Consider the following 25,446-nt stretch of genomic DNA (forward strand, 5'->3'; position numbering starts at 1 on the left):
AGGGGAAGGGACGGGAAGTCTATAAAATCTTGACTGGGTGTTGAGAAAGTGAAAAGCTCCCTCACATAACACAAGAACTAGGGGTCACTCAATGACATTAATAGGCAGCAGGTTTAAAACCATGCTCTGAGAGCCTCTGTTTTCCCAAAACTGGGAGTGGACAACAGGGAATGGATCACTCAATAATTGCCCTGTTCTGTTAATTCCCTTTGAAGCATCTGGCATTGGCCATTGTCGGAAGACAGAGTACTGGGCTAGATGGACCATTGGTCTGATCCAATATGGCCGTTCTTATATTCTTATGTAAAATTAATTATAATATAATAAAAATGTTCAGTGCAGAAATTCCCAAAAAACCAACCAAAATTGATCACTCGGGTAACACAGCTCTGTCTGCTGGATATCTAAGCAGAGTAGGTGAGTTCATGTAAATACAGTCTGGTCCTGAAGCCTTCTGCCCAACCCTGGCTCCTCATTAGTTGTCTGGGAAGAACTCATTCAGACCTTGCTTACAAATCATAATTTTAAATTATAAGGTTGGCGCCAGCAATCAATCAGAAAAAACAACAGCTGTGTGAGGAAGCTGGTCTTTGTGTTCATGCTTTTCAAACCTATTATACTTTTTCAGGTACCAGTGTTTGATCATACATTGTGCTTTTAAAGTGTATTAATGTCTCAGTTTCAATTCAAATTTCCAACCAATGACAAAACTGGCAACACTGTTGTAACTAGTTGATCACTGTGGGGGTTTGGGGAAAATCCAGGGAGGGAGTATAGCCCCCTGCGGGGGATGTAGGGAAGGCCTGGTTTCCCTGAATTAAGTAAGTCTCCTGCCGCAGCACCTCAGTAGGTTACATCAAAGAGGAGCTGCAGTGGCTAGGCATTTGGATGCTTGTGCCTTTAAGAACACAGGCCTGGGAAGCCCATGCTGAGAGGTAGTCTGTGGGAGGGGAAATACAAAAGCCCCTCTGCTCTCCCCACCCTAGTGTTTGGCCAAACACTGGTGTCTCAGTCCACCGGAGTAACTGTTTTGCCCTCTGCCCAGCCTGTGCTGGGGTTTTGCCCTCTGTCACCCTCTGGCAGTGCCTCACCCCTAGGCTTAACTGTTTCCTTCCCCCACCCCATCCCTGATTTTGCTTTCAGCCCCTATCCTAACCCTGCTTCCAGCTGCTTGACCCCCCCTGGCCAGTCAATTTTCACCCCCTGCTCGGACCCTGGCCACCCCCCTCCTCTGATTTACTCCCCTTTGCCCCTTTTTAACTCCTGTAAAAAGCAGTCAGCAGAATCTTATGGCTAATAAGGGCCGGGTGAAGGGCAGTGGCTTCAGCAGATGTTACTAATCATGCTCAGTTTGTGTGAACGTGCAAAAAAGGCCTTCTGACCAAATAAAAAGGCCCCTCTGCCCGGCCACCCTATTTTTTTTGGCCAAACACTGGTGTCACAGTCCACTGGTGTAACTGTTGCCCACTCTGCCCCTTCCTGTGCTGCTTCCCTCTGCTTCCCTCTGGCAGTGCCTTACTCCGAGCTTAACTCCATCTTCTCCCCCTGCCCCATCCCTGATTTTGCCTTCAGCCCCTATTCTAACCCTGCTTCCAGCTGCTTGACCCTTCTGACCGGTCAGTTTTTGCAGGGGGTGTGTGTGTGTGTGTGTGACCAGGAGTCAATTTACCCCCTTTTAGCCTCTGTAAAAAGCAGTCAGCAGAATCTTATGGCTAATAAGGGCAGGGTGAAAGGCAGTGGTTTCAGTAGATGGTACTGAGCACATTCCTACAGAGAGCAGTTTCCTGCACTACATCTGTGCTGTTCCCAGAAGTACTGGAATGTCCTGCCGTCTGGGAAAATGTGAGCGGCCACTCTAGTAGCTATTCTGCACTAGCTGAAAGTGTGAGCGGCCACTCTAGTCATATTCTGCATACGAGTGCCTTTTTGCGGTTTAGGTTAATCCACTTCCAATAGCAATAGCTAGTCTAGGCTTTTGCCATCAGTAGACAAACCTTAACTTCAAAAAAAACCAAAGCTGAGAGTTTCACTAATATGACCTGACTCCAGGAGCTGGGGCTTTACAAAAAAACTAAATCAAGTATTGTGATGCTGACAATGGTGGCAACGTTCGTCTACCCTCAGGGTCCACATGAGTTTGATGCTGCTGGAGCAGAGATCTTGGCTTAAGGCTTTGCAAAACGTTGCACCAAAACCTCCAATTAGTGCCCCAATGCCACAAAACTGCATGGATTTAACTTGCAATGTTCTGCATTGTCCTGTTGAACACTTGGGAGTAAAGTTAAGCATTCGTATAAGTCACTGCAAGATCTGGCCCCCTTTTCTTAGGTTTGCGGCTTTGTGACAGATTTTAAAATGGAACCAACTTTGCTCAAAGGCTTGTAAAACTTTTGATAAACCTGAGCCCCAGTCCAACTGGACTCCATGCAGGCACCAGAAACTGAAAAAACCTCAGCAAACACTCTTACAAGCTGTATTACAAGAGCCCCCTCAACTCTTAGTGGAAAACAACCTAAACACCAGTTTTACAAACTTCACTGGGTTATGGGACCTAAACCACAGAAACATACATGCCTGTTGTTGGTGGGAGGAGTGGTAATAAGTTCTGTGGTTACTCATCTCAAGCCTCATGAAACTTGTAAAACTGGTATTTATGTTGATTTCAGCTAAAAAATACCACTTCGTAATGTGTTGTATTTGTGCTACAAATTTGATGTAGCAGCACAAGACAGCCTTATACCATACTACAAATATTTTTGAATGATCCTTTTTATTTTACAATGATATCTCTATTTAAAATACAGAAGTGCAGAAGGTCAAGGAATAGAAGTTACCCTCCCATAGCTCTAGAAATGCCACAGATTTCAGGAGGGAAACATCCTGTAGTACAGATTTCTTTTGCCTTTGGTTATAATATACATTCACTCTGATGTAAAAGATAAGTGCTGATAATGATTAACATCAAACTGGAAAATGGGGGCATTTCAAATAATCTGACAGTTTAACCTCTGTGTCAGTGACATGCTTGAAAGGAGAGAAATATACTGTAACCTAGATTTCAAAGGTCACAGTAATACTGCCCCAAGCATTTTTAAACTTATGATTTATGTGCCAGTATATTAGCAATATGGATGGTTTCAAGATTTGGTCTGTTCTGCTGATTATAGTTTACAGCCTGTGCCAAAGATGTATGCCGTGCGGTATTTCAACACATATTGAAATAGGTAAGATACATACAAAATATGCATTTTAGCATAATATTTTAAATTGCTTGCAAAGGGAAATGAATACAGGATTGGATAGAAAACTGGATCACTGGAAAGTGAAGGACAGTGATCATGCAAGTTCCATCTTTCTTCGACTAAATAGCAGATATGAATGTCTGAGTATATATCCTGTCTGGAGCTTGTGCTGTAGCACTAGTTTTCCTGTTTATTTTTATGTTAGGTGTTTAAATCAATGTGAATTCTTCTATCTTGTAAAATGTGTGCATCATGTAATTGGAATGTTTGTATTTGTGTCTATGGATCTTATACAAAAATAGCCTAGTTTTCAGAAAGAAGAGAAGAATTAGCCTATTGTTTAACTTCACCAATACTATCATCTTTCTGATCACTGAATATGGGATATTTAAATTATAACTGATTTTCTAGGAAATAATTCGTGGCTTATCTATATTTCTAAATGTTCTTTGTTGCTACATGGGTGTCTTAATTATCTCAGCTTTCTCCATTCAAATTGTTTTTAATAATATTGTACATTTTCAAAGCACTATATATTAACTTCTTTGTAAAATAGGTAGTGAAGTATGATGCTGAATTTGGCATATAAGATTAAAAGTGCCAAAATCTCTGTTATACTTTTATTTCTGATTCCTCTTCCCCTGCCCTCCACCCTAGTTTGCCCCATATCTCCTTGATTCTGTGTTGCATAATGTTATTTGGCATTAGCTTAACTGGATATCTAGTTAAGCTAATGCCAAATAACATTATGCAACACAGAATCAAGGAGGCATGGGGCAAACTGGGATGGTGGGCAGGGGAAGAGGAATCAGAAATATTTTTTTTTGAATTTTTAAATAAATTCATTTTATTGCATCTGCTTTCTGTAAATATTCCACCAAATGAGTTTACTGGCAAGAATGTTAATGGAAACAGTGAATTTTAAGTGACTGTTGCAGAATGTTCACTTACAACAAATTTTTAATTCATAATTTGTGAATACTTGCACCAGAAATCCTGACTCTTAGTATTCAACTTAACCAAATAGGGAATAAAAACATAGCATGTGGTCTTTGGGCAATCAAACTTCTCAAATGTCAAATATTGAATATTTGCAACTGTGAACAAGTTAGACTAAGATTATGCATAGAATTTATTCAGGGCCAGATTGTGTCCTCTTACAGTGAGTAGTACTGTAGGCCTGGATCCTACAAAGACATATGCAGATACTTAACTTTATACACCGTGTGTAGTCCCATTGAAATTAATAGGACAGCTCCATAGTGCATAAAGTTAAGTAGGTGCATACGTTTTTGCAGGATTTAGGCTTAAGGCGCTTACTGTGAATAAGGGTGGCAGAATCTGGTCCTCTGTCAGTAACTTGAAATAACACAATTGAGATAATTCCAAACTGCATGCAGAAAATTCAGAGACAAAATTGACAGATTTATTCCAAATTTAATCCGTTCATTCTAATCAAGAACAAAATTGATATATTTTCCAAATTAAAAAAAAAGGGTACATTTATTTAATCCAGTGGTTCCCAAAACTTGTTCCACTGCTTGTGCAGCGAAAGCCCCTGGCGGGCCAGGCCGGTTTGTTTACTTGCCATGCCCGCAGGTTCGGCTGATCGCGGCTCTCAGTGGCCGCGGTTCGCTGCTCCAGGCCAATGGGAGCTGCTGGAAGTGGCAGCCAGTACGTCTCTTGGCCCGTGCCACTTCCAGCAGCCCCCATTGGCCTGGAGCAGCGAACCGCAGCCACTGGGAGCCGCAATCGGCCGAACCTGCCCTGGGGATGCGGCAGGTAAACAAGCTGGCCCGGCGCGCCAGGGGCTTTCCCTGCATAAGCGGCGGAACAAGTTTGAAAACCACTGATTTAACCTATTGATCATGATTACCTGAGTAATGTTCCTTATAATTTGCTATTGGGTCACAATTTATAACCATATTTTAGTTATTTGTCTGAAAATACCACTCATTGGACTCTACTTGCTATGGCCATACAAAAAGATTTGCATGGACAAACATATACATCTGAGTGGAGCTCCATTGAAGTCCGTTCCTGAGGCTCTACCATTTTAAAGATCTGCCTGTGTAGATCAACTTGCAGAATCAATATATTTCATTAATATTGTGTATGGAGGAATAGAGGAAATAAATTGCCAATCCAAGAATTCTAGGCACCGGAAATTATATCCCTTCTCTGTTTAAAATATAGAACTAAGAAGCTGGAAAGGCCTATTAAATCATCTTGTCCATTCCCTTGCTGATGTGGGATTGTTCCCTAAATTATCTGTGTGTGCTTTGTATAATATAGTTTTAAATTGTCCAAGTTACATTAATAGTCAAAATGAAACCAGTATTGATAGCAAGAATTGAATAGGTGGTGGGTTTGCGGTTTAACCCAATCCTTTTACAGAGAGAATATATGTAAATAAATTGTCTCCAGGGATTATCACATTAACACAAGTCAAATGTAATCAAAGTTTGAACAATATTTCACTTTAAAAGAGTGATGTCCATTTATTTTATTCTGTAGTGTGATGCTTGTTTAGTAAAGTTCTGCTTTGCAATGTGCATGCCTAACTGATCAATGAGTAACCACTGTCTTTACTTTGCTGACTGCAGATTTTTGTTTTTCATGAATGGTAAAAATTAATCAAGTAGTTAAACATTGCTAAACATTAACAATGGGTCACAGGTTATATGATTCAGTACCTTAGGGGAACAAAGAAGCTTAAATGCTATGTCTATAATAAGAATTAATTAAAATTACAAGGCTACTTGGAATATGAGTGTGAAAGTAATTCTATCTAGTGGTACCTAGAATTTTGTGGAACATAATGTATCTGAGCTGTGTGAATGAGCATTCCATTCCTTAATTGTGATAGTCTGGGCTAGGATGTAAGGAGACCCTTTGTTGTGTTACAGTACTAGGTTGGCCAATGCAGCTTGTGATTTCTCTGAACGGGAGAGTCAAGGAGAACACGGTCTCAGTCTGTGTCCAAAAGCATCAAATAAATATCATCTTTGCATTTACTAAAACCGAGTCACGTCTATTTGCTATGAGGAGAGAACATGTCATTTACCACATGGGAAATGTCAAGAGGAGTGATGTGCTGTACGCCAATGTCACTTGTGTTATAAGTACTCTTAAATTCATTCTAGCACCTACATTTTGACAGTACTTCTAACTAAAGATGGGCCTAGCCACAATACTTTTAAGTCAGTTTTTAATATTATATGTTTTTCAGCACATCGAGCTCTGGAATTTTTCAGTAAACATGAAGGGAATGTTAACTATAGAAAGGTAAGGAAGCATATTATTGCTTAATTGCATATAGGTTGTGACAATTTCCTCTGCCCTCTTTTTGTCTATCTTCAGACAGTGAACTCATCAGATTCACGCCTTTTCTGTGTGGAAAGTGCTTTGCCTATCCTGCATGCAACCAGAAATAAATACATAATAACTACCATTAGGTATACATTGTGTAGTTGTACAGAATTTTTTCTACCTGTATTCTTACCAACTATCTTAAATTAATTTGCATTCCTCTTGAAGTAGATGTCTGGAGGAATTCATCAATGACTCTTGGAATGGAGATTTAATAAAAAAAAAAAAAGTAACAAACAAGAGTCAAGTTTGATTTTCATCAGCCACATGTAATATCACTTCAGATGAGAGAAAAGGTTTATGTAATTAGAGCCCTCTTCTACAGTCTTACCTGAGCCATAAAAGCACTTTAAGCATGTGCTTCTCTTTAAGTATGTCTGAGTAATTTTGTTGAATGTGTGCATACATACTTGTATATACAGTAAAGCTTTGTTATCTCGCATGTTGGGGAAATGGGGGGTGCCGGTTAATCAAAAATTCCAGTTAATTATACTTAACAATGGAATATCGATTTTCAAAGAATTAGAATACAATAAAATGAATAAAGTAGAAAATAGTAAACAGGTACTTACCAATCGTGCAGTAGTACTGCACTGCAGAGTGTTTGGTTTCTTGAAGCACTTAGGTGTATTCAAGTACAGTTTTCTATACAGTAGGTTATCTTATGACACTACATATCACTATGGCCAGCAAATGGCGTTCACCCAGATCACTAAAAATATACTAGATAATACTAGAACTATACTGAACATAATTTAATCTTTCTTTGATGATTCAGAAGGTACTTCAGGATCTTGCAGTGCCTCGGGGTCATCATTATCAACATCAATTATCATTGTATATGTAGAAGGTGTAGGAGATTGGGCTGAATCTGTAATGACCCTATGACACACCCTGGAAGCAGCTTTTTTTTTAAATGGTTTCAGAGCAGCAGCCGTGTTAGTCTGTATCCACAAAAAGAAAAGGAGGATTTGTGGCACCTTAGAGACTAACAAATTTATTTGAGCATAAGCTTTTGTGAGCTACAGCTCACTTCATCGGATGCATGCAGTGGAAAATACAGTGGGGAGATTTATATACAAAGAGAACATGAAACAATGGGTGTTACCATACACACTGTATCGAGAGTGATCAGGTAAGGTGAGCTATTACCAGCAGGAGAGGAAAAAAACCTTTTGTAGTGATAATCAAGGTGGGCCATTTCCAGCAGTTGACAAGAACATGTGAGGAACAGTAGGGGGTGGAAATAAACATGGGGAAACAGTTTTACTTTGTGTAATAACACATCCACTCCCAGTCTTTATTCAAGCCTAATGTAATGGTGTCCCATTTGCAAATTAATTCCAAATTCAGCAGTCTCTCGTTGGAGTCTGTTTTTGAAGTTTTTTTGTTGAAGAATTGCAACTTTTAGGTCTGTAATCAAGTGACCAGAGAGACTGAAGTGTTCTCCAACTGGTTTTTGAATGATATCAACTTGCTTACTTGTCTTCTACGTCTTTTGCATAAAAGTAGAGTGCAGAATGTGCAATTGCATAACCTCCTGGGCAGTACACTAGTCCCAATTATTAGACTGAAGATTTGTATTGGGAGATACCAGTAATGCTGGTTAATAGAGCTTTCTGGTTGCTAAAAGTGAGGGATAACACAGTTTTTACTAAAAAAGAAAAGGAGTACTTGTGGATAACACAGTTTTTACTAAAAAAGAAAAGGAGTACTTGTGGCGCTGTAGCTCACGAAAGCTTATGCTCTAATAAATTTGTTAGTCTCTAAGGTGCCACAAGTACTCCTTTTCTTTTTGCGAATACAGACTAACACGGCTGCTACTCTGAAACAGTTTTTACTGGAGCAAAACCCATCATCAGCATGGACACATGTCCCCTGCAATGGTGATTGAAGCATGAAGTGACATATGAATCTTTAGTGCATCTGGCACATAAATATCTTGTGATGCCGGCTACAACAGTGTCATGCAAATGCCTGTTCTCACTTTCAGGTTTCAGAGTAGCAGCTGTGTTAATCTGTATTCGCAAAAAGAAAAGGAGTACTTGTGGCACCTTAGAGACTAACAAATTTATTTGAGCATAAGCTTTTGTGAGCTACAGCTCACTTCATTGGATGCATTCGGTGGAAAATACAGTGAGGAGATTTATATACACACCACTGTTCCTCAGACGTTCTTGTTAACTGCTGGAAATGGCCCACCTTGATTATCACCATAAAAGGTTTTCCTCCTTCCCCTCCTCCCCTTCCTGCTGGTAATAGCTCATCTTAAGTGATCACTCTCCTTGCAGTGTGTATGATAAAACCCATTGTTTCATGTTCTCTGTGTGTGTATATAAATCTCCCCACTGTATTTTCCACCGAATGCATCCGATGAAGTGAGCTGTAGCTCACGAAAGCTTATGCTCAAATAAATTTGTTAGTCCCTAAGGTGCCACGAGTACTCCTTCACTTTCAGGTGACATTGTAAACAAGAACCGAGCAGCATTATCGCCTGCAAATTGTAACCAAACTTGTTTGTCTGAGTGATTGGCTGAACAAGAAGTGGGACTGAGTGAATTTGCAGGCTCTAAAGTTTTACATTGTATTTGTTTTTGAGTGCAGTTATATAACAAAAAAAATTCTACATATGTAAATTGCACTTTCATACTGAAGAGATTGCACTACAGTACTTTTATGAGGTGAACTGAAAAATACTATTTCTTTTATCATTTTTACAGTGCAAATATTTGTAATCAAAAATACAAATATAAAGTGAGCACTGTACACGTTGTATTCTGTGTTGTAATAGAAATCAATATATTTGAAAATGTAGAAAAACATCCAAAATATTTAATAAATTTCCATTGGTATTCTATTGTTTAACAGTGCGATTAATCGTGATTAATTTTTTTTAATCGCAATTAATTTTTTTGAGTTAGTCGTGTGAGTTAACTGCGATTAATCAACAGTCCTATTTATATTATTTGGTCTTTTCTCAGAGTACTGGTTTTACTTAAGTGTCCATCCAATATTTTATTTTTTGTTATATAATGTAAAGATTTTTGTTTCTTGTTTTGTGTGTTTGTTTTTGAAATCACTATAATATAAACCAGTTAGTTTAGACTCTTTCTTTTTTTTTCTGCCCCAACTCTAATCTTGCAAACTGAAGTTTTTAATGTTAATGTTTTTAATAAAGTAAATACTAACGGAAACTGCGTGATCATGGGAGACTTTAACTTCCCAGATATAGACTGGAGGACCAGTGCTAGTAATAATAATAGGGCTCAGATTTTCCTAGATGCAATAGCTGATGGATTCCTTCATCAAGTAGTTGCTGAATGACTAGAGGGGATTCCATTTTAGATTTAATTTTGGTGAGTAGCGAGGACCTCATAGAAGAAATGGTTGTAGGGGACAGTCTTGGCTCAAGTGATCATGAGCTAATTCAGTTCAAACTAAATGGAAGGATTAACAAAAATAAATCTGCAACTAGAGTTTTTGATTTCAAAAGGGCTGACTTTTAAAAATTAAGGAAATTAGTTAGGGAAGTGAATTGGACTGAAGAACTTATGGATCTAAAGGTAGAGGAGGCCTGGGATTACTTTAAATCAAAGCTGCAGAAGCTATCGGAAGCCTGTATCCCAAGAAAGGGGAAAAAATTCATAGGCAGGAGTTGTAGACCAAGCTGGATGAGCAAGCATCTTAGGTGATTAAGAAGAAGCAGAAAGCATACAGGGAGTGGAAGATGGGAGGGATCAGCAAGGAAAGCTACCTAATTGAGGTCAGAACATGTAGGGATAAAGTGAGACAGCCTAAAAGTCGAGTAGAGTTGGACCTTGCAAAGAGAATTAAATCCAATAGTAAAAGGTTCTATAGCCATATAAATAAGAAGAAAACTAAGAAAGAAGAAGTGGGGCCGCTAAATACTGAGGATGGAATGGAGGTTCAAGATAATCTAGGCATGGCCCAATATCTAAACAAATACTTTGCCTCAGTCTTTAATAAGGCTAAAGAGGATCTTAGGGATAATGATAGCATGACAAATGGGAATGAGGATATGGAGGTAGATATTACCATATCTGAGGTAGAAGCAAAACTGAAACAGCTTAATGGGACTAAATCGGGGGGCCCAGATAATCTTCCTCCAAGAATATTAAAGGAATTGGCACCTGAAATTGCAAGCCCATTAGCAAGAATTTTTAATGAATCTGTAAACTTAGGAGTAGTACCGAATGATTGGAGAATTGCTAATATAGTTCCTATTTTTAAGAAAGGAAAAAAAAGTGATCCGGGTAACTACAGGCTAGTTAGTTTGACATCTGTAGTATGCAAGGTCCTGGAAAAAATTTTGAAGGAGAAATTAGTTAAGGATATTGAAGTCAATGGTAAATGGGACAAAATACAACATGGATTTACAAAAGGTAGATCGTGCCAAACCAACCTAATCTCCTTTTTTGAAAAAGTAACAGATTTTTTAGATAAAGGAAATGCAGTGGATCTAATTTACCTAGATTTCAGTAAGGCATTTGATACCGTGCCACATGGGGAATTATTAGTTAAATTGGAGAAGATGGGGATCAATATGAACATCAAAAGGTGGATAAGGAATTGGTTAAAGGGGAGACTGCAACGGGTCCTACTGAAAGGCGAACTGTCAGGTTGGAGGGAGGTTACCAGTGGAGTTCCTCAGGGATCGGTTTTGGGACCAATCTTATTTAATCTTTCTATTACAGACCTTGGCACAAAAAGTGGGAGTGTGCTTATAAAGTTTGCAGATGATACAAAGCTGGGAGGTATTGCCAATTCAGAGAAGGATCGGCATATTATACAGGAGGATCTGGATGACCTTGTAAACTGGAGTAATAGTAATAGGATGAAATTTAATAGTGAGAAGTGTAAGGTTATGCATTTAGGGATTAATAACAAGAATTTTAGTTATAAGTTGGGGACGCATCAATTAGAAGTAATGGAAGAGGAGAAGGACCTTGGAGTATTGGTTGATCATAGGATGACTATGAGCTGCCAATGTGATATGGCTGTGAAAAAAGCTAATGCGGTTTTGGGATGCATCAGGAGAGGCATTTTCAGTAGGGATAAGGAGGTTTTAGTACCATTATACAAGGCACTGGTGAGACCTCACCTAGAATACTGTGTGCAGTTCTGGTCTCCCATGTTTAAAAAGGATGAATTCAAACTGGAGCAGGTACAGAGAAGGGCTACTAGGATGATCCGAGGAATGGAAAACTTGTCTTATGAAAGGAGACTCAAGGAGCTTGGCTTGTTTAGCCTAACTAAAAGAAGGTTGAGGGGAGATATGATTGCTCTCTATAAATATATCAGAGGGATAAATACAGGAGAGGGAGAGGAATTATTTAAGCTCAGCACCAATGTGGACACAAGAACAAATGGGTATAAACTGGCCACCAGGAAGTTTAGACTTGAAATCAGACGAAGGTTTTTAACCATCAGAGGAGTGAAGTTTTGGAATAGCCTTCCAAGGGAAGCAGTGGGGGCAAAAGATCTATCTGGTTTTAAGATTCTGCTTGATAAGTTTATGGAGGAGATGGTATGATGGGATAATGGGATTTTGGTAAGTAATTGATCTTTAAATATTCAGGGTAAATAGGCCTAATCCCCTGAGATGGGATATTAGATGGATGGGATCTGAGTTACCCAGGAAAGAATTTTCTGTAGTATCTGGCTGGTGAATCTTGCCCATATGCTCAGGGTTTAGCTGATTGCCATATTTGGGGTCAGGAAGGAATTTTCCTCCAGGGCAGATTGGAGAGGCCCTGGAGGTTTTTCGCCTTCCTCTGCACCATGGGGCATGGGTGACTTGAGGGAAGCTTCTCTGCTCCTTGAAGTCTTTAAACCATGATTTAAGGACTTCAATAGCTCAGACATAGGTGAGGTTTTTCGTAGGAGTGGGTGGGTGAGATTCTGTGGCCTGCGCTGTGCAGGAGGTCGGACTAGATGATCAGAATGGTCCCTTCTGACCTTAGTATCTATGAATCTGTGAATCTATGAAGTAATGTATTTGACTATTCGTTTTACTTTGGCAATATCTTGCTGAATTGTAAATGTCGTCTTTGACTCATTGCACCTTAAATAGTCACGATAACCTTTTTCTGTTGTTGTTAATTGTATTCTGATTTCTTGTTCCCTCATCCTTCCCTCTCCCAGTTGTTACTAAACCACCAGGATGCATTTCAGGCTGGGAGCCTTTATCCTGATGCCTTTTATCCTGTTATCTGCAGGAATGGTAAGAAGAGGGTTTATTATAGTGGAGCTGTAGTGAAGGTTAGGAACAATTTCTGTTTAAAGATACTCTTCTAAATGCTCTAAAATCTGCATGGTTACTCAGATTGCTTTGAAATTTCGTGGCTTCCTGGAGCTCTGGATAGGGATAGTAATCCACATTTGGGGTTATTTGAGCAAGGGATTCCTGAGACACAATCCTCTGAAAGGATCAGCTCTTAAGATTCATAGATTCTACTAACTTTTTGGGCATGCCTGGCTTCTAAAGTTCTACTGGCATAATGGGACACAAAAGGGAGGGTGAGCTGGAAATGGAAAGAGGTGGGGAGAGAGACACTGTAGCGAGGCGCACACTGCGCCTCTCTGGTTATGGCCCCCTGTTGCCCTCTCCAATCAGTCAGAAACGCCTTGCTTGATGCAACACCAGTGTTCTTTATTTACAGTTGTTTTCCTGCCACCACTTTCCACCTTTGTACGGGTTTCGCAGCCAACTTTGCCAAATGCAAGCCTGGCCAGCAACAGACCAGAAGGCTCCCAGTTCCCTCTGTGCCTGGTCTTTTTCTTCCCTCCTTTCTCTGGCTTCCTCCCATCCTTAATAACCCTGGCTAATGAGGCTGGCAAGTGCTGTCCATTACCAGGCAGACACAGGGCTATCCAGCCAGCCCCAATCCATTCCCCTTGATTGGGGCTGGAGTGGCAGGGGCTGCTTCTCACTCAGCACCCTGTCACAGACACATATCAGTTTGCTCTTAAGTTAGGTCTACACATTACTTCACTAAAACTTACATTGCTCAGGAGAGTGTGAATAATCCACACCCCTGAGCGACGTAAGTTATATCAACCTAAACAGCAGAGTGGACAGTGCTATGCCAGTTGGAGAGCTGCTCCTGCTGACATAGCTGCCACCTCTCACAGAGGTGGAGTTAAGCCGACAGGAGAGCTCTGTCCCATCGACTTAGAGTGTCTTCACCAGAAGCGCTACAGTGGCGCAGCTGCAGTGTAGACATAGCTTATTTCATGACTGTTTGGGGGCCTATTTGAAATCAATTTGAATCTTAATCCTTTTTTTTTTTGGAGAACAAAAGTCCATATAAAAGAATTACTACTACAACTGGCATTATTGGTACCAGTAGCTACATCTTCCCATGCTTCCAATTCATCTCCCCTTAAAAGTGAAAGGAAAATTGTAGGCAGTGAAATCATCCAGGAGACCCTGTTGATTTTGTTAGCATTTATACATAAAATCATGTTCTTTTTATCCATCTTCTTTCCGGATTCTAGAAAATCTATTTGCTCTCTTCCTCCCCCAGTACAAGAGCTACACTTGGATAGAATTCAAAGTTACGCTACTAGGCACTGTAAAATGAACTCCCAGAGCATTATATAGGCACACAGAATTTGCTCTCCTGGCTCAGTATCAGATGAGACCAGATCTGAATTGTCCAAGTCCAAGTGAGGCCAGAGATTGATACTTCAGACGAAGACCTCATCTCCCCACACAAACTGATATTATACCTAATAAGTTTTGCAGTCTTGTAGACAGAGATGATGGCCATTTCCTTCCAGACACCTGTGGAAGTCAGCTTATACCCTGAAGCATGGGATTTTGATTTGCCTGGATTCCCCACTAGCTTGTATTACCATAAAATTCAGTGCATTCATTTGGCCACTAGCCTCTCTCTGCACTCTGCTAGACTTCTCCCCTTAAGGTGTAATATCCTTTTCTGTATCTCACTTACTCACAATCCATGAGGACAGAGCAAGGTTTGGAATAAGGCTTCCACATGTTTCCATCAAAAATATGGCAGGTAAATGTAATATCTGTTTTGACAATATAAAATATGCACAAATGCTTTTCAGTGATTCTTGGTACAATAAAATGTTTCAAAAGTAACATTCTTTCAATGTGCAATTGAGCAGAAATCCAACATGTGGAGCAGTTCAAATCAAGGTATTATTTTGTCTTTTGATGTTGCAGGAATATTCCATCATGTTTCTGAAGACACTCACTGGGCACCATTTCTCAACACTAGTATCCATTACATCAGGAAGAAGTATCCTCAGCCTTGGGAGGAGGTAGGAAAACCCCTTGAATTTGCATGTGCTTCTTAAAGCCTCTTCCAACCATCTTTTTCACCTAAACAATATTGCCAACTTCAAGAGATCAAAAATCATGAGTTGGACCCCACAAAATCACAAGATTAAAAAAAATACGTTTTTTAGATCGGTCTCTTGATATTTGAACTCCCCTGCCAATCACCTGGGTGTGTGCATGTGACAATTAGTGTTCCCCACTTTCTGACATGTACTAGATAAGGTGATTTGGGCCCCTCGCCTCCACATCTGCTCGTCTCCTGCCCAGCAATTAATCCTGTTCCCCAATCCCCCATCAGTTCTGTCTTCACCACCCCATCAGTTCACCCTCCCAGCACTCACCCCCATCTGCTCAGAACCCACCATCAATACAGCCCCATCAGCCCTCCAGCTGCCTCCAGGTGATAATTCAGCTCTCCCAGCCTCACCTCTGCTCCTTTTAGGATTCTTTCCCCTCCCCAGGCCTGGTGAGGCTGCAATGGGGTCCCCTCTCCCACTTCCCAGACTGTCAGTCGGAGCCCAGTCGCCCGGGGCTGACAGCGATTTCAAAGTAAAATTAAGTCTCACTCATGATCTTGGGATAGAACTCTCAGATATCAGTGTGACTGGGGTCCCAGTGAGGGCCAGCGGAGGTCACTCAATTAGGGTGAACTGAAAAGAATGCGGCAGATAATCCCCAAAGTTGGGGGATATTTTTAATACTTAGATTTACCAAACCAGCATAAAACAGCTTCTTTATGATGACCTGACTGGTTGCCCAGATACCAACAACACAGTTCCCTTAAAGTAACCCAGCCTCAGGCCTCCATCCAGGTACCTAAGTCAAATATGATGAAGATTTCTGAAAATTTTATTTCATCATATAAAAGAAAAGGTTCTACCAATCCCAAAGGATCAGAAACATTACCTCCAAGTTAATGAATATTCCAGATCTTACCCAAATACATGCTACAGCCAATTCTTATTCACTAAACTAAAATTTATTTCAAAAGAAAAGGGAGCGAGTATGGTTAAAAGATCAATATACATAGACATGAGTTCAATTCTTGAGGTTCAGATACATAGCAGAGATGGTGAGCTTTGTAGTTGCAAAGAGTTCCTTTAAAATTTTGTTCATAGGTTATAGTCCAATGTCATATCATATCCAGGGTGTACCATCTTAACTGGGATCTCATCTTGCAACTCAAACTTCCCCGGATGAAGCTTAAGCAGATCTGAGATAAAAAGGATCAGGACCCAAGGAACTTTTATATAATCTCAGGTCTTCTTTGACAAGTTGGAGTCCCTTGGGGTGCAATAGGTAATCAGGTCTTTGAAGTGGGTCCGTCATCGGTACTCAGCTATACGAATTAACATAAAACAATCCCCTGTTCCTCCACCATGCACCAATGATTTGCTATACATTTCAAAGAGAGATGAATACCGAGCTTTTATCCCATGTTTACACTTTAGTTAAATGCTAGGATGTTCTTTTGATCTTTGAATTATCAGAATATGGCATAGACAGGCACTGTTTGTTACATTGTTGACCACTGTCCATACATATGTAAATACACAAAAACACAAACGTTATCTCCCCACATGTCTTTAAGGTTTGAATTTGAGTCATTTGCAGGATGTTTAACCCTTTCTGGCCATAGGTCACAGTCAGGGTTGTTGTTTTTTTCCAGCTACGGCTGGATCATATCCTTGGGGGTCATATCCTAGCCTGTGCCCCCTGGAGAGTTTACCAGTTTTGTAGAATTTTGCCAGTCTTTGCTCAGGAGAATTCAGTAATTGCAATAGCAATTCAAGGCATTTTATAGGTCAGCTCTGAACTGCATTTCCAAACCTCTCAGGTTTAGGAATGCAAAGAGCTTGCGCAGAGGCTGCCTGCATTTTCCCTGGCTCTGAACAGTACTGTTCATGTGGACTGTTTAACTTTCATGAGCTGTAAAGTTGTTTAGAGGAAAAATGTATCAGTTCCATATTTTACAATCTCTAAAAGCGATCATGGTTTAGAGAAGACCACTGACTCTTGAAGAAACTCAACCAACACTACTGAGGAATGAGTTCACAAATAACTTCTCTACTTTTTGCCTATGAAAATTTGAAATAAATTTCTAATTAGATACAAGGTGGGACTTCATATCATATTGTATTAGAAGTGGATATATCTATTCCTAAGTGACAAAGGAATCCCTCTGAAATTATTCAGTGCTTTATTCTTCTACCTTTATGTTAAGTAGTGCTTGCACAGGTACTCCATTGCCTTGTCCATGAGACTACTAGCATAAGTATGGTTAAGTGGGCTCAGTCTTGAAGGATGCTTCATGCCGAATATTCTGTCTCTGTTCCAGCATAGCACTGATAATCCTAACTCAAAGCAGATGAATAGGCTTACTGACATCAGTAAAGTCAACCATGTAACTCTGTAGTCTTGGACCTAATGCAGTACTTAATGTTAGGAATGTAACTAAATGCTTTGCAGGATCAGGAACAAAGACCCCAGATCTTTGAAGATATTTAGGCTCCTAACTTCCAATGAAATCAATGGGAGTTAGGCACCTGAATACCTTTGAGGTTCTGGGCCAGAGTTCTCGGCACCTTGCAATATAGAGCCCTTAGTGAAAAATGGTTGCTGAATTGTATCTTTATTTAATGCACTGAGCAGATGAAATGCTAATAACTTTTTTTAAAGATAGTGGGGCTGTAGTAAAGTGATTGGACATTACTACGTGCATATGATTGTTGTTTAGGCTACAGAGAAACTGGTGGCTTTCCTGTTTGGAATTGCCTCACATATGGTGGCAGATGTGAGCTGGCATAGCTTGGGCATTGATCAAGGATTTCTAAGGACCATGGGAGAAGTAAGTGTACATCATTTTTGTTGGTTAATTATACCTGTAGATATTGGTATTTATAACTTGTCTTTACAAATAGGCTTTTAACCTAGGGGGAAAAATCTAGGTCTCTGACCTTCGAAAGACTTATGTGCACATGCTTAACTTCATACACTGATGTGACAAACATTTTTCAGGACAAAGTTGGCCAAATTTTGGGCCTATCAACTTTAGTGTCACTTTACTTGTCCTTTTCTGTTTGTACCAAAGGATGAGCAAAATTGGCTTATTGTAATTGATTTTATACATGAAATATTCTTTTTTTTAATTTTTCCCCAGATTGATTTTCATGGCTCATACTCAGATGCTCATCGTACTGGTGATTTTGGTAATTTTTATTTTGACTGATATGAACCAATGAAGTCCCAGTCCCTCTGTGAATACCAATCTAGTGCTTAGTCAAATTGTGGGGATGATTCTGCCCCCTGTATGCTGATCTGATGGTGTACAGGAATCAGAAATGAGCCACAAGGACCCTGTCCTGTCTCCTTTCCACTATCCCGCAAGCCCTGGTGTAGGACCCATGTGGATGGTAGCTGGAAATGTGAAGGATGATTGCCAAACTGTTCAGCACTATGTAGATTCTGGGCTGCAATGCAGGTATGGTTGTAAATTAAGGTAGTGCCACTTCTCCCTCCCCATCCCTACCTATGTCATTTTGGCTCCCCTTGGCAACAGATTCTGGATGGCCAGATTCTGCATAAAATCACCTTTGCCCTCCCACCTTGGGGCTGTGCATCTCTCAGAAGACATGCTGCAGAACCTGGCCATTCCTACTTAAAGCCAAAATGTGAGCAGGAGAACTTCAAAGTTAAACTGAGTCACTGCTTGAGTTTAAATATGATAATGCTTTATCATGTTCTGGAAATGCAGAATGCTTATCCTCTCTTTCCCTTGCAAGTGTACGAGCAACATATTCCAAGTCAGAAATATTTACATACCTAAAATGGAACTCTACAGTATTAACACACACAGGAGCCACATGGAGTATTGCCAACTCCCCAGTGATAGATACCTTTTTAAAAAAGAAATTGATGTTGTGTGCTAATATAGTAAAACTGATTTTTTTCCCCTCTCTCTAAATGTAGGAGGTGACGTATTAAGCCAGTTTGAGCTTGATTTTAGTTACCTGAAAGCAGACTGGTAAGAGCAATGTGCTTAAGCTGTCAATGTTTTGAAGAAATACTCTCATTAATTTTTACTGCACGCATAACACATAGTGTAGATGATAATTTCAGGATGTTCCAATAAAGTAATATTTATTTGTATTATTGTAGCACCAAGAGACCCCAACTGAGATCAGAAAGTCATTGTGCTAGGTACAGTGAGAGTCCCTGCCCTGAAGAGGAGACAAAGGGGATGGAGAAAGGAAGTAGCAGTATCCCCATTTTACACATAAGAAAACTGACATACAGAGATGAGGATATTCACACTGGTCACACAGGAAACCAACAACTACAAAAATCAGTTTTAAAAATAGTTTGCTGGAAAGTCCTAGCTGTTCTTTATATAACTCAATGGCAATATCTATATATGGGATACCTCTGTTTAGTTTAGCTATGTTTCGGTGTTTTTATGCAAATTCTTACTAGTTTTTTTTAAAAATAAAAATGTGTGGTTGTCAGTATTTAAATATTTTCCATTGTGTAATGAATCATAAAGTAGTCCTATTGGTTATTTTATGTCCCATAAATTGAACATCACTAAGAGAAGATTTGAAATTAACATCAAATGGACACTTGCTTCAATTAAACCTCGACATTGTGAATCAAGAGTAATACATCATCATCAGGTGCATTTAAAAACAGTTTTAGACATTTTCTTGTAACTTACAATTTTCAGGTACAATATACTTATTTAGCAATTACATTGAAACATTGGTTATGTCTTATTTTGTGTGACCTAGGGTGAAGTTCATCCCAGTGCAGAAGGACCTTGTCACTGTTTAAGCCCTATCATAGGACTGTGCTTAAGGTGGGGTAGGAACAATTGTGCTAGCTCTGAATAGGCTGATCTTAGCAGGGCGAGGGGTAGGCTGGGGACAGGCCAGAGGAGAGGACACAATCCAAGACTAGGCAGATCTACTAGCCAAGAATCCCATGGAGGGAGTTATATAAAATGAATTGTGTTTTATTGGATTAAATGGGAAATATTAGTTATAACACCTCAGTATTGTTTTTTAGGTATGTACCAGTCAAAGACCTGCTAGCTATCTATAAGGAATATTATGGCCAAGAAGTAATAACCGAAGGCACAATTATTGACTGCACTTACCTGCAGTTTCTTGAATTGTAAGTCACTGAGTTGTGAACTTCTTATTTCACAAAACATATGGAGAAAAATTATAATAACTCTCATAGTAAATCACTGAACCTGCATCTCTATGTTAGAGATTAGCCAAACTCAAACTTCTCTCCAAGACACCCCTGAACTTTGGGGAAATTTGGAATGAAGGTTTGGTTTCTTCTTCAATGAAGAGTGCAATATAGATACGTAGCTATAGCTAGCTCTCTTGCCCACAGACATTTACACCAATGCAGACACTTCCAGAAGACTACAAGGTCTGAAGGATAGGAAGGGAAGTTGTTCCTCTTAGTTAAGAGAACCTGAACTGTGGTAATGACTACGTTAGAATATTTTGAGTCTCCTAGCTATGTTCATTAATTCAATTTACTAATTGGCTATGTCTACATTACGCAACAGTGGTGGCTGCATATAGGGTATATGTAGCTACATGCCACAGTGAAAAGCAAGCTGCATCCACGATGCGTGTGTAGCTGCATGTGTCAGTGAAAGGCTCTGGCAGTGGAGAAAGGCTTCAGCAGCTCCCCCACTGCCAGAGACTTTCACTGCAACGAGTAAAGGCTCTGGCAGGAAAAGGCAGTCGGGAAAGAATGAACCTTCTGCTGCTGAGCCATTTCCCCACTGCCTCCCTCCACCAGAGCCTTTCCCCACTGATAGTCTTTTCCTGAAGCGGGGAAAGGCGTTAGCTGTCGGGAGGCAGTGGGACAGTACACTGCTAAAAATAGCAGTGTAGTTGGGGAGGCAATGCTTTGGCAAATAGAGAGCCATGTGTACATGGGTACCTACCCACAGGCTTCAGGTATGTCTTTACTTTATTGGCCTAAGGAGTGCCTCACCATCTACACTGCTATTTATACCTGTGCTGCAGGCAGTGTAGGTGTAGGTGTGCTGAGTTGCAGAGCAGTGTAGAAAGCACAAATATTAAGAAATACAATAAAGATCACAATCTCTGATGTTACAGATCTTATTATGATGTAGTAACAAACAAGGAAATCTCTCAACGTTACCATCCTTAAAGTTGGATGAATACTGGGTTATTATATAGGGGTGCACAAAGGCTTTAAAATGGGGGTATTTTCATATTATTTGTTAATGAAACACATTTATCTGAAGATTATTTATTTTTGCAGGCATGGAGAAATGCTTGCTGTTGCCAAGGTAACTTATTTTTTTTCTTGTTAACAACTAGGTACATATTAATGTTAAGATACACTGAACCATTTCACTAATTATACTGTGTTTTATTTCATAGCTTTTCCCATCATATGCTAGCAAATCTCCATTTTTGGTGGAGAGGTTCCATGAGTATTTCCTTGGAGGAGTGGATGACATGGCATTTTGGTCAAATAATATTTTTCAGCTAGCAAGCCACATGTTAGAAAATGGGACCAGGTGAGATGTTGTTTTATGTGTTAGGATGCACCTCTTATGAGACTACAGTAAAGTCAGATAAATTACCTTTGCTGTATTCAAGTTGTGAAGTCTGTTTACTTGTTCTCAAGGAAGCAGGCCCAGTCCCAGAATTGGAGCCTAAAACTGAAAACCTTACTTAGTCAGAATTCAATCAGACTAAGGGCCCAATCCAACTCTCAGTGAAATCAGAAGATTCTTGTTGAGTTCAGAAAGAGTTAAAATGAACCCTAATTGTCTAAGAGTTGCAAGTTCAGGCTCGTATTTAGCTGGTATTATTTTCATAGAAAACTTTATCACTATAATACCACTTACCCAAATATTTCACCTTTGCCCAGATAGGTTCACAATCCTTGCTGTGGAGAGCAGGCCTCAGACAATTACACTGTTTGTCTATATGAATAATGTATGTATATTGGAAAATGGTGTTGGAAACAGCAAATCCTATAATCTGTTGTGTTACATGCTTGAAAAATGTCACTTTAACTAAAAACACTTTACCTTACTAGGATTAGCCGATTATTAGTGCCAAAGTAAGTTGTTACATAATCACACATGACATTCTTATGGATTCTAAATAATTAATCAACAACTTAAAAAATACAAAGGAATTTCTAAGGAATATAACAATGCTCTAATTTTGAATAAACAGGGGCTATTGAGAGAGATGACCTCACTTCCCAGAGGAGGAATCTGTATGGATGAAAGTTCTATTTAGTTTAACTTCCATTAGAATATATAAAAAACTGTGTGTTTTCAATATTTCTTCAGTGGCTGCTTCATACCTGAGAACCCTCTATTTATAGAGTGCAATGGGGAGCACAAGAACAGCAACATGTAAGTATAATCCTGAAAGCTGCAAAGATTTACCTCTGAAAGAAGAAACGTCCATTTGTGTGGAAATCCAATTACATGGGTAACCTATCAAGGTCCCTCACTTCTCCTTTTTGGAAAAACTCTACTCCAGGGGAGAAATTTCTTCATGTATGAAGAGAGATACTTGTTTGATCTTTCCTTTGGGTGAAACTTAGGCCCTCCCCAACCCAAATAAATTTGCTTTGTATAGGGAAAAATTTGTAAGAGATGGGAAGGGCTTCATCTTGTTGCCAGTGGATAGGTTATGAAGTAAGCACTCTGCCCCTCGGGACTGCTGTTCCAGCACCTGGATTGGAGTAGGAGTACAACATCTGCACACCCATGCATGAGGTCTGGTGGCTCACTGGCAATACACCTGTCTCTCACACAGCTAACATCAAAAAGCCCTACTGTGTTGGTCTACATGAATATGGAGTCCAGCTCTGTGGGACACACAGCTCTGTAGTCACCTGCACATCCATTCCACAGCTAACTTCCTGCTTGTGTTGTGTATGGCCTCTACACTACTGGTGAATTCTCATTGAACTGAAACTGCAATGAGTCAAACCTAAGAACATCAGAGACACAGGAGTTAGTCAAACTTTGATCATAAGAATTCAGATCATTCCACTAAAATCTACCCTCTAAGGGGTATATTTTTATTCTAAGAATTGATAATTAATCCTGGAAATTATATTCAGGATAAATAATGTATTTAGTTTAGATAACAAAAAGATTCAGAGTTTTCTCAGCCTGTATATCTGAAGCTTTCGTATGTAATTCAGTTCAGTTTGCATCTAATTGGTACCGAGGCAATGGAGTGGCGTGGGGCAGCACAGCATAGAGAAATGGGTCACAGAGAGCTAACAAGTAGGGGGGCGGGAGAGAAAAAGCAAATTGATAGAGATGGAGAAGAGAATCAGCAAATAGAAGTAGCGAGAGAAAGAGAGAAAGCAAGATGGCAGAAGAGTAGGAGTTTCCTTTGAGGGCTGTGTTTCCCATTTGTGCATAAACTTCTTCACCCTCACTAGTAAACAAACAACTAATGCCCCATGCACACTCTGAAAAAGACTGAGGATTTTTGCTTGACAGGTAGATATGGTTATAAATCTCACATTTTGGGGAAGCCTGGAGGTGTGAGAGCTGCGCTACCTTTATCTTACCACTTTGTTATTTTGGATTTCAAAATAGAAAGAGATTAGATTAGAAGAGATTAGCTTTTTATTTTATTTTATTTTCCCCTGTCTGCTTCCAGTGTTAGTCAAGGGATTCAATTAAATCTTCTGTAACCCTAACTTACATTCCTTGCAACTCAACTGACTTCAATAGAGTATAAATTGGAGTAGGATTTGGTCTAATGTGTGTCTGGCACAGCCTGAGGAAAGGCAAGTAGAGTATTTTAGAAATATACTCTAGTAATAACTTTCACAAATCATTTATTTGCTTGCCTGTGTATTACTGCTATCGAGATCACTAATAACTCATAAAATAATTTGTATACTTATGGCTTTAAAAGAAAAGAATTTCAATACCCAGGTTCAAGTGACTAGTGTACAATATCTCAATTAAAATGCATTTGTAGACAACATGGTTTGAATGTTGTACTTACACATTTATAGTATACCAGTAAAAATAATACTGATGATGAGGGGAAAACACCTAATGACACTGATGTAATAGGTAGTATCCAAGGACTAGATTCTCTGCTGCTGTTAACTGGCATAGTTCTACTAACTTTAATGGAGTTAAACTGATGTAACTCAGTAGTGAACCTGGTTCTAAGATCTTTTTATTATAAACATTGGGTAAATGGCCATCTGAATGGCTTATGGCATGATCTTCAGCTTTTCTCATTCTATAATCATGGCATAAAATCTTCAGTCCAGTCATTAAATTGCATTTAATGGGTTTATCTTGTTAATTGTCCCTTCAGCATCATTTTTAATTATTACTGCCTCTTTATCTCAACAGAATTATACAGTCCAAAAAGGAACAGCATAAGAGTGTGACTTCTTCACTCACACAAACAACTGAAAAGAATATAAATTACACGGAGAAAGGAGTTTATTTCAATATGCAATCCTGGGCAACAGTAAGTCTGTTTAGATCAATAGTGCAGGGGGAGATAGATGGGCCATGCAAAATTTGGATCTGCCATCAGTTGTTTTAGTTCCTCAGTCTGCTACATTGCAGGATGGAAGAGAGTCTCCAGATGGGGATGGTAGCATTTTACACATTGGAACAGTGGTTATATTGTTGTATATAATGATATTACAGTATGCCTTTAATATTCATGCTTCATAGCAGCAGCTGGTTGCCTTCATGGGTCAAGAAGGAATCCTACTCTTAGTGCTGTTGTGAATTCTTCACTAGTTGTGCTTTGGATTTCTTAAGATTCTGCCTCTTTCTGAAGCAGTACTAAGGGCCTGATCCAAAGTCCATTAAGTCATACTTCTGGGTGAATTTTGTGTCACTGTGCATGCGCAGAATTCATGTCCCTTGCACATTTCTTTGCTTCCCCACAGAAAATGACTTCTGATGGGGAAGCAAAGGGAAGCTGCAAGAGCAGTCACATGCCTCTTCCCAGCAACGCAGGCAGGTTGGTTCAGGTGCCCAGAGCAGCTGGCTGACACATAAATCACCACTGGGGGCGGGGAGGGGAAGGCGCTTGGCAGTCCGTGTGAGAGAAAAAGAGAGAGAGACACATACTCTATCCCTCTCACTCGCTATTGCAGCATGCTCAGCATGTAGAGGCAGGGCTTCGGGGTGTTTCTGAGGAAGCAGGCATGGGGCAGGCTCTGTCCCCTCAGGCAGAGCAGAATGTAGCAGCCTGCCTGCTTAGTGAATTGTCCCATTGTCTTTGTGAATTCCCCCCACAAATATAAAACAGGTGTAAAAGTTTTAAGGCTCCTTTACTTTGCCAGAGTGGTGTAAAGGGCAGAATGGCTATATAAATGCTCTTGTGCTTTAGTGATTAAAACGTTTTTGGACTAAAAATATTTCCTATCAAAATGTGCTCCAGGAACTGTTTGCTACTGACCTTTCTG

At 39.8% G+C, this 25,446-nt stretch overlaps 1 protein-coding gene across 3 annotated transcripts in view; it reads left to right on the forward strand.

Annotated features, from left to right (window-relative positions):
* Positions 1-2,970: 2,970 nt before the first annotated feature.
* The window catches only part of GPLD1 (glycosylphosphatidylinositol specific phospholipase D1), a 43,788-nt gene continuing 21,312 nt past the window's right edge, over positions 2,971-25,446 (forward strand). For all 3 annotated transcript variants that reach the window (XM_043508302.1, XM_043508301.1, XM_043508300.1), the window contains exons 1-12: positions 2,971-3,224; positions 6,475-6,530; positions 12,780-12,858; positions 14,833-14,930; positions 17,687-17,797; positions 18,110-18,158; positions 18,919-18,973; positions 20,014-20,121; positions 21,265-21,292; positions 21,387-21,526; positions 22,316-22,381; positions 24,371-24,491. In XM_043508302.1, coding sequence (XP_043364237.1) covers positions 3,107-3,224; positions 6,475-6,530; positions 12,780-12,858; positions 14,833-14,930; positions 17,687-17,797; positions 18,110-18,158; positions 18,919-18,973; positions 20,014-20,121; positions 21,265-21,292; positions 21,387-21,526; positions 22,316-22,381; positions 24,371-24,491 — 1,029 coding nt within the window. In that variant the 5' untranslated portion in view covers positions 2,971-3,106. The remainder of the gene's footprint in view (positions 3,225-6,474; positions 6,531-12,779; positions 12,859-14,832; positions 14,931-17,686; positions 17,798-18,109; positions 18,159-18,918; positions 18,974-20,013; positions 20,122-21,264; positions 21,293-21,386; positions 21,527-22,315; positions 22,382-24,370; positions 24,492-25,446) is intronic.

Source organism: Dermochelys coriacea, chromosome 2, assembly GCF_009764565.3.
Source record: "Dermochelys coriacea isolate rDerCor1 chromosome 2, rDerCor1.pri.v4, whole genome shotgun sequence".
Classification (NCBI taxonomy): domain Eukaryota; kingdom Metazoa; phylum Chordata; order Testudines; family Dermochelyidae; genus Dermochelys; species Dermochelys coriacea.